We start from the raw sequence: 9626 nt of genomic DNA, 5'->3' as shown, positions 1-9626 counted from the left end.
AATCTCAGAGTGCTACACTGGCTATCTCTGGGTGATAGAATTATAGGTGATCAAATTTTTTCTTGTGATTTTCTGTCTTCCAAACTTGCCTACAATAAATCTAAACTTTGAGGAAAAAAAGGTTAAAAGGAATGAGTACCCAGGATAGTCAAGAAATACTAAGGAAAGCACATGCTTTCTGTAGCATCTCTGTCCCTGCCAAGTCCTAGGAGGTTGTCTAACTTAACTCTGACCCATGACTTTTTTTTTTTTAAGATTTTATTTATTTGACAGAGATCACAAGTAGGCAGAGAGAAAGGGGGAAGCAGACTCCCCATCGAGCAGAGAGCCTGATGCGGGGCTAGATCCCAGGACCCTGGGATCATGACCAGAGCTGAAGGTAGAGGCTTTAACCCACTGAGCCACCCAGGCGTCCCTGATCCATGACAACTTCATTGTTAAGTGACAGTGCCAGACACAACCATCTCACATTAGTGTATGGAAAAGTCCTGCAAATTATAAATCTCTGTGCAAATACAAGTTATTTGCATGAAGGATATCTATAGTTGAGAAAAACAATAACCTTGAAGTAGAGTTCTTTGTTCATGTTGGTGCTTTTCCATAATTCTGCAGCCAAGAGCAAGTCACCTCACAACTCAACTCTCAGTTTAAAGGAGCTGAAGTAGATGACCTTTCAGAGTTAAAACTTCAAAGTTCTATGTGTTTATGAAAGAGAGCAGGCACCGATATAAGGTAGACGTCAAAGGTGATTTTAAAAGATGTGCAATTTAGGGTGCCTGGGTGGCTTAGTGGTTAAGCCTCTACCTTCAGCTCAGGTCATGATCTCAGGGTCCTGGGATGGAGCCCCTCCTCTGCTCAGCAGGGAGCCTGCTTCCCCCTCCTCTGCCTGCCTCTCTGCCTACTTATGATCTCTCTCTCGCTCTCCCTGTCAAATAAATAAATAAGTAAATCTTACCAAAAAAAAAGGGGGGGATTGCAATTTAGGCAGGGTGCTTAACACCATTTTACTACCTCTCGCCTTCTCCCTCCTCATTTCCATAGACTGCAATTCTGTTCACCTGGAGACTAGAAATTTAAGCAAATCTGACCTCGGGATCTCCAAACTCTCCTGTGAAATCCTTTGCTTCTCTTGCCCCATTAAGTGAATCTTCCAAGTCGGAGGGATTGCCAATTAGAATATTTCCCATGCAGTAGAAACTGACCTGGAGAGCATTTGTGCAAAGAGGAAGGGTGAGCTCTATGGGCAGCCCCCATTGATAACCACCTGCTCCCTGCTTCCCGGGGGATGGGGGGGGGGGGCAGAAACACACATTGCTACTCAGTAACTTTACCATCTGCAACAGTCTTGTTGGCTGGTGCAAATGATCACAAATCTAAAGGGTTTTAGGGTTTTTCTGCACATGTTTCTGTTGACCTGCTGAGAGAGAAGGGGAGGTCCATGGCAGTCTCTGAGGCTCCTGCTCCTAAAGCAGGGGACACAATTTGTATGTGTGTTTAAAGAGGCTATTTGTTCTCTTTCCCATGGTTTCTCAACCAGCTGCCACTAAATTTTGTGTCTTCACTTGGTGAACTGCAGCGCAAGGGACTAGCCATGTTTCCAGACACCTGGACCAGAAAATAAAAGCCAAGCACACCCATTCCCTGATTTCTTGCCACAATTCCATCCCCCTTTCTCCCAGCACAGCTCCACTTGTGTTGCTAGGCTTCCTATTCCTGAACAAGTCATTTCAAAACAAACCTTAAGATTCCAATTTTATTACAATACATCTTGTATTACATTCTAATACTAAACAGTTTAAGTATATACTCAAAGTATATATGTTAAAATCAGTTACTAAAAATGATTTACCAAACACGATTTTTACCAAAAATACTACGATTGGGGAAAGAAAAAAAAAATAATAGAACTGCAAAATACTGACAGTATTTTTATGGGTGGTGGGGTTGAGGGTGACTTCTACTTTCTCATTTTCTGTATTTTTTTAAAAGCTTTTCTTTTTTTTTAATATTTTATTTATTTGACAGAGATCACAAGTAAGCAGAGAGGCAGACAGAGAGGGTGGGGGGAGCAGACTCCTTGCTGAGCAGAGAGCCTGATTCGGGGCTTGATCCCATGACCCTGAGATCATGACCTGAGCCAAAGGCAGTGGCTTTAACCCACTGAGCCACCCAGGCACACCTCTCATTTTCTATATTATCAACATTAACAATTAATTCACAATCTAGAAAAAAAACTATTAAATAAAATTAAAAACATGAAATCATCTGATTGTCACCTAGAGGAAAAGCAACTCCATCCATTTGAAGGGTCTCTCCAGAATTCCAACTGACCTCACTCAATGAAAATCGTCCAACCTGTGGATACAAATACTGCCCCCCTACCCGGCCCCGGCCCAATTTCACCTCCCTATTGCCCACAACAGCTTTGATCACCAAGTCTTCAAAAGAGACAGCATCTGGAAGGGAAATCAGGATATCTTAGAAGAGAAATCAAACCTTCTCTTACATATGAATTGCCTTCAGCAGTTAATGGTGGGCTAATTAAAACTGCCAAAATGAAAATTAACAGAGAAACAGAGTTTTAAGGAATCTAAGGAGGTAATTCAATAAGTACTCATTGCCTTCAAGTAGCTTAGTATCTTCCAGCCTGATGTAAGGAGAAGACAGGAAATGAGGAATAGTGGATCCTAGGAAGGCAGGCATACCTCCCACTCCCAGGCTCCTGTCAGCTTCCCATTTCCTGAGCCCTAGGGTTATGGGACACCAACACTGTCCCTCTAACCTCCAACATTTTTTCTTTCTTTGGTGTACCTACATGCTTTTTCCCATACAATGCAGCAAAGTCTACCATCACACTAACTGTCCTGAGTCCCTCAAGATCTTTAGGTAACTCTGGGTCTGCGATAGGCTACCCAACTTACTGATTATGAACAGGAAGTGAGGAACCAACACATGTCCTAGCTTCCAAACCAGGGTCTACAGGAACACATTCCTGCTAGAGGAGTCCTCGTGAAGAGACATCTCTAGATCCTCTCTCCATGCCTTCATATGTGCTATAACCTGTCTGTAATGTTTTCTTCCCTCTTGCCTTGACCTGGCTTATACCCACCTTTTATTTCCCAACAGAGATTTCATCACATTGAGGAAGACTTCAATAACTTGCAGACCAGGTTAGGTGCCCCTGCCATGTATTTTGACAGAATCCTAGATTATTCCACCAAAGCACTTATCACTCTTTACTGTAATTACTTGCCATATATATATATATACATACATACATACATACATACATACATATATAATATCTGTATCCCATTAGTTCTCAACTCTGGGAGGGCAATGCTATGTCTGCCCCAATGGCTGGCACATAGCAGGTACACAATAAACAAACTGACCTCAGGAAGCTCGGGGTCGAGAAGAGAACTGGCAAGGGGGCAGAATGAACTATAAATTGATTCAGGGCATGATTCAACATTTCACAGCCTCACAACTGAATACTTTAGAGAACCGAATGACTCTCAGCACATGCCTCCAGCTGCCAAATGCACGCTCTTCTTGCTGCACAGAGATCCTTGCCATTGGAGGCACCACCTCTCAGCCCATCTTATAAGGAGCTCTTTCAGGATCTTTGCCCCAGACCTGGTTTTACTGTGAAGGTGCCCATTCAGCACATCAATGACCATCTTTGTGTGGATCTCCTTGTACAGTATGTACTGACTTAGACTGGAAGGACAGAAACTCTGCTCTCAGGAGACCTCTCACTTTGGTGGGAACCTCACCAAATCCCTGGTATTACACAATTGTACAATCCTTACTCAAGAGTTAAACTCTTGTGTGAGTTCTCTGGTGTTGCATAAGGCCTGACCTGTGCCTAAATGTTTTCTGACATTCACTACATTCATAAGGCTTCTCCCCAGTGTGGATTCGCTGGTGCTGCGTGAGGGCTGAGCTCTGATTGAAGGATTTTCCACATTCGTTACATTCATAAGGTTTTTCTCCAGTGTGAATTCTTTGATGTTCAATAAGGACAGAGCTTCTACCAAAAGCCTTACCACATTCAGTACACTCATAGCCTTTGTCTCCAGTGTGAATTTTCTTGTGCTGAATGAGGGCTGAGCTCCGGCTGAAGGCTTTCCCACATTCACCACATTCATACGGTTTTTCTCCGGTGTGAATTCTCCGATGTCTAATGAGCTCCGAGCTGCCCCTGAAAGCTTTACCACATTCACAACATTCATAGGGTTTTTCACCACTATGAATCCTCTGATGTCTAACAAGGTCCGAGCTCAAACTGAAAGCTTTGCCACACTCTTTACATCCATAAGGCCTCTCTCCGGTGTGAATTCTCTGATGTCTAATCAGCTTCGAGCTCTGGCAAAAGGCTTTCCCACAGTCCAAGCACTCGTAGACCTTTCCTCCAGTATGAACTCTCCGTCGTGTGAAGACATTTGAGTTCACACTGAGAGCCCTTTCACTCTGGTTACATTCAAGGACACACTCTTCAGTGGAAATTTTCTTGTTGAAGGTTGCCAGACTAAGATGTCTTTCCTGGGAAGGAAGTGGACTCATTTTGCTGCTTGCAGCAGTTCCTTTTGGCTTCTCAAAGTTGTCCAGACCTCCCAAAGCTTCTCCAACTACCTGTTGTGAAGGAGCTTCCCCAGGAAGTCTTCCTGGGGATATCATGGTCGCTGACGCTACACATTCAATAATTTCTTGTTTTGTTGTTAATACCTTGTCACTTGCCAGCTTGCCATCTAAAAATGTGAATAGAAATACTAGTGTCATTGGATCCCCATACTGGAAGAAAGGAATCTATTATAACTGGAATTGAAAGTTACCCAAATGAAATGGGTATTTCCTAAAAAGGAGGAAAGGAGGAAAACTCTTAAGAACTAGCTTCCCAGGGCACCTGGGTGGCTCAGTTGGTAAAGTGTCTGCCTTCAGCTCAGGTCATGATCTTAGGGTCCTGGGATCAAGCCCTGCATCAGTCTTCCTGCTCAGTGGGGAGCCTGCTTCTCCCTCTCCTCCCCATTCACGCTCTCTGTCTCTATTTCTGTCCATCTCTCTCTCTCTCAAATTAATAAATAAAATCTTTTTTAAAAAAAGAACTAGCTTCCCAATCTAGAATTTAGAGAAGTGGCCTGGGGCAGTGAGAGGTGGCACCCTCAGAGAGTAAGGGAGACATAGAATGAGAGTCAGCAGTGGAGAGGAGGGATGGTGAGCAGGAATTAGTTAGAGGAGATGGTGATAAAGAGAAGTAACAGTGAGAGACCAAGAAGCTAGGAGACAATCCTGGGTTAGAGGAGAAGATGCGTTTTTTGGTAATGAGGGAAAGGAAAAGAGATAATAGGGAGTGTTCAGGAAAAAAAAAAAAAAAAGTCTAAGAAACCTGAATAAATGGTGCTCCTAGAAAAGTAGGAGAGCAGAATATACGACTAGGAAATTCTTTCGGGGTAAACTGAGCAGAGGTACATAAGCAGGAACAAGAATGCATTAGAGCAATTGCAAGTTCTAGATCAAACAATTACAAGCAAATAGAATAAGAAACTCAGAGCATGGGGCACCTGGGTGGCTCAGTGGGTTAAAGCCTTTGCTTTCGGCTCAGGTCATGATCCCAGGGTCCTGGGATCGAGCCCTGCATCGGGCTCTCTGCTCTGCGGGGAGCCTGCTTCCTCCTCTCTCTCTCTGCCTGCCTCTCTGCCTACTTGTGATCTCTGTCTGTCAAATAAATAAATAAAATCTTAAAAAAAAAAAAAAAAAGAAACTCAGAGCATAAGAAAAGGAATGTTGTGGTTTCCTGGCTCATTCTGGGGTCTGGTGGGAGTCTTATATGTTCACCGTCTTATGTGCAAATGGTCAAAGGCAGATGGAAACAAAGAGACAGATGCAACCACCTGGAGCCAAACTTTCAGCTCTCACAACCAGCCCCTCTTGTTTCTAGATTTCTGGTAACTCAGAAGGAGACTACTAGATGATGGCTGAGGAAACCAGAATTATTTTGAGGAGGAAAACCTAAAAAACTGTTCATTTACTTTCATCCTCCCAGTAGTCCTTTAAACCTGATTGCATTTTACAGATCAGGAAACGAAGGCTCAGAGAGGCAACAGCACCTATGTAAGACCACAGAGTTCATAACTGGAAGAGCCAGGATTCAAAGATGCTCAACATCAAGGCCTGCAGTTTTCCCCTATGTCCCCCAGTATTGACAGAGACCTGTGTGGTCTAAAAGCCTTTTGCCTAAAAGCCTTTTGCCTATTTAAATGGCTTTAAATGCACATTAACAAACATGATTTTAGCCTTAATGTTATGTAGATGTATGCTGCACTGCCCATCCAGACCTGCTTTATGAACTTGGTGCTTCCTTCCCCCAGCTGCTGGGAGTGTTGGTTCCTAATACCCACAGCTGCCGCCTTCTCTGGAAAGTTGCCCTGGCTGATGAGAACCATCTGGCCCAGGATGTTATTTATATCCTTACGGCCTCTCCCCCACCCCACCCACACCTTAAGAAGGGACAACTCAGCAGTGCCATTATGCTCGAGGGGAGTGGGGCAGGGATTAGGATATTAAGCCAAGGCTAGATTTTACCCAAGACCACATCATGGCTTGATCTCTTCCCTTCCTAACCCTGCTTCTCTCACTCCTTTACAGATTTCTCCTCAAGAGCACTGCTTCCTTTAAATCACATGCACCCTTGGGGTGCCTGGGTGGCTCAGTGGGTTAAGCCTCTGCCTTCGGCTTAGGACCCTGGGATCAAGCCCTGCATCGGGCTCTCTGCTCAGCAGGGAGCCTGTTTCTCCCTCTCTCTCTGCCAGCCTCTCTGCCTACTTGTGATCTCTTTCTCTCTGTCAAATAAATAAATCTTTAAAAAAAAAATTAAATAAATCATATGCACCCAAATCTCCATATCTCGAGTTCTTCTTCCAGGGAGATCTAGGAGATCTATTGTTAGGAAGATCTATTGTTAGGATAGTGAAGTACCTATGGGAAAATTATAACCAAGGATATAAGGTTGTAAAAATGACATGGTGACTCTTAAAATCCTTGCAAGGTGGATCCTCCCAGTGATTTAAACCTCACAATCTAGGTGAAAGATGTAACATGCTCTACATTAATTCTTCAGAGGCAGGGCTAACCAAGACCCCTAAGACTAAAAAGAGATGAGCACAACAAGATCTATCAGTCCACAACAGTAACGTGCTACTGGGAAAGAACAAAAGTATATGGAGTACAACAGATAAGAGCTGGGAAATGAACCTATTATGTATTTTAAATCCTCACTAGAGGTTTGGGTTTTTTGGGTTTTTTTGGGTTTTGGTTTTTTTTTTTTTTGGATCCCTGTATTTCAAATGAATGTGGAGAAACTGAAACATGTTGAGAGAAACGTGCTAAGATGACCAGAGAGATGGGAAGCAGATTGAATCAGAGGCAGTGAGATGCTGTCTAGGAAGATGTGGTACTCTCTTACAGATTTGTGCCTTCCTTGGGTGCCTGGCCTCAGCCCTGAAGATTCCCTACATGTGTTATTCCTGTATTCTTTAGAGTTGTTTCTTTCTTTTTCTTTTTTTTTAAACCACTCAGTAATTAACCCCATTATAGTCCATAATTCTTAATATTGAACTTCCTTGTTTAAATTACTATGTATTTCAGTTACTAATACATAATTCATCTCCCTCTTAGGTACTGCCTTGCCAGTGGTCCATAATACTTAAAAACACAGTATTTTGGTCTTTGAATATTATGGGTATTAGAGAATTTTATTGAAGACCTTAATTCTTAACCCAAAGTTAGAAATTACATTGGAATTTTAGATTCTAGGCACAGCCAATGGAAGAATATTTCAAGGCAAGGAGGGGGCCTTTCCACCGTACTTAATGACAGCCACAAGTGACTGTCAGGAAAATGCACTATGTCACAGCTGATATCCGTACCATCATCCTCAACCCCAAATAGACTGCAATTCCTCACCTCTCTCATGGGAAGTCTGGCACTCCTGGGTCTCACTCTTGCACTGGTTCTCCAAAGGCTGGAGCTGTATACTCAGAGACTTCAGTGCTCCTATGGAAGTCATTTCCTTCCAGACCATTCCTTGAGCATGAACCGTGTCCTAGGAGTAATCAAGTACCAGCACTATGATTCTGAGAATACAGAAGGAAAAAAACCCTAGAACAATGGGCAAGGCAGTTAGAGCCAGAAATTCATTCAGATGATTAGACAGAAAACAACAGGATTAAAAGCCCCAGTGCCTTGACTCCAATGGACAAATAATAACCCAACGAACAGAAATTTCATAACTCTCTGACAGCGGTGCCATCAAGGCCACTCATATTGGCTTCTCCATTAACTTATAATTGATAAAACAAGCAAACACATCACCTACTTCTTACCTGTTGCCTTGGCTCATCAAGCTCTTTCTCCAGCTCCTCCAGCAGAGTGACAGCTTCCTCTCCATTTTCAGGCCGGTGCTCTCGCAGCCAGGCCTGCAGCTCATCAGGCAGGATGGCCAGGAACTGCTCCAGCACCAGCAGCTCCAGGATCTGCTCCTTGGTGTTCACCTCCGGCCTCAGCCACTGATGGCAAAGCTCCCGGAGCTGGCTCAGGGCCTCCCGGGGCCCAGCAGAATCGGAGTAGCCAAACTGCCTGAAACGCTGGCGGAAGGTCTCCAGGCTACAGGTGTTACCCTGAAGGCCAAGGTCCTGCCCCCAAACATAATTCTCTTCTTCAACCTTCACAATTATAAGTCCTTCTTGTTCTTTTGGAGCATGGGAGGCCAGGCCTGCAGCTTTTCCTGACATTCTGGGCAGAGACCGTCTGAAAATGCTGCCCAGTTGAGTCAGGAAGGGAATGGATTCCCTTGTCTAAGAGATTCCTTCTGAATTCTGCTTCTTCAGGGGACTCCCGAGATAGACAATGCTAATGTTACACAGGGGGAAAAAATTGGCTTAGAATAAAAATGCAGGTTTTCAAAGACAAGTCGCCAGAGAGTACAGCTCTGTAAAGAAAAATGACTAAACGGGAGCTACCAGATAAACAATACATTATAGATGATTTAGGATTTTTTCAGGATAGGAAATAGAATATTTAAGAATCACTGAAACCAACTGAACCTTTAGAAATAATGTTAGGTGGGGCACCTGGGTGGCTCAGTGGGTTAAAGCCTCTGCCTTCGGCTCGGGTCGTGGTCCCAGGGTCCTGGGATCGAGCCCCGCATCGGGCTCTCTGCTCCGCAGAGAGCCTGCTTCCTCCTCTCTCTCTGCCTGTCTCTCTGCCTGCTTGTGATCTCTGTCTGTCAAATAAATAAATAAAATCTTTAAAAAAAAAAAAAAAAGAAATAATGTTAGGGTCAGTATCAGGGATAATAAATCATACTTCTGGATCACGGAAAGCAGGAAAAATACTGCAGAATAGTAATAATCATCATCACCATTTTATTGAGTACCTACTAGATGCCAACACTAGCTGGACATTTAACGTATGTTTTATATAATTTCCCTAATAATTCCAAAAGAACAATCATAATTATGCCTATTTCCAAATGAAGCTCCTGAGATACATAAGTTAACCAAAGATACACAGCCTGTAAGCAGCAGAACCAGACTCTGCAACGAAAGTACTGAGTTTTATTATGC

At 43.5% G+C, this 9626-nt stretch overlaps 1 protein-coding gene across 1 annotated transcript in view; it reads right to left on the bottom strand.

The window, feature by feature from the left end:
• Nucleotides 1-2804: 2804 nt before the first annotated feature.
• Nucleotides 2805-9626, bottom strand: part of ZSCAN30 (zinc finger and SCAN domain containing 30) — a 19601-nt gene continuing 12779 nt past the window's right edge. The window contains exons 3-5 of the mRNA XM_080821168.1: nt 8385-8910; nt 7966-8104; nt 2805-4754 (exon numbers count right to left, since the gene is read on the bottom strand). Coding sequence (XP_080677294.1) covers nt 3823-4754; nt 7966-8104; nt 8385-8792 — 1479 coding nt within the window. The 5' untranslated portion in view covers nt 8793-8910 and the 3' untranslated portion in view covers nt 2805-3822. The remainder of the gene's footprint in view (nt 4755-7965; nt 8105-8384; nt 8911-9626) is intronic.

The sequence above is a fragment of the Martes martes genome (assembly GCF_963455335.1).
Source record: "Martes martes genome assembly, chromosome: 13".
NCBI classification, from domain to species: domain Eukaryota; kingdom Metazoa; phylum Chordata; class Mammalia; order Carnivora; family Mustelidae; genus Martes; species Martes martes.
The sequence above is the reverse complement of the archived record's forward strand: the minus strand, read 5'-3'. Positions and strand labels throughout refer to the sequence as shown.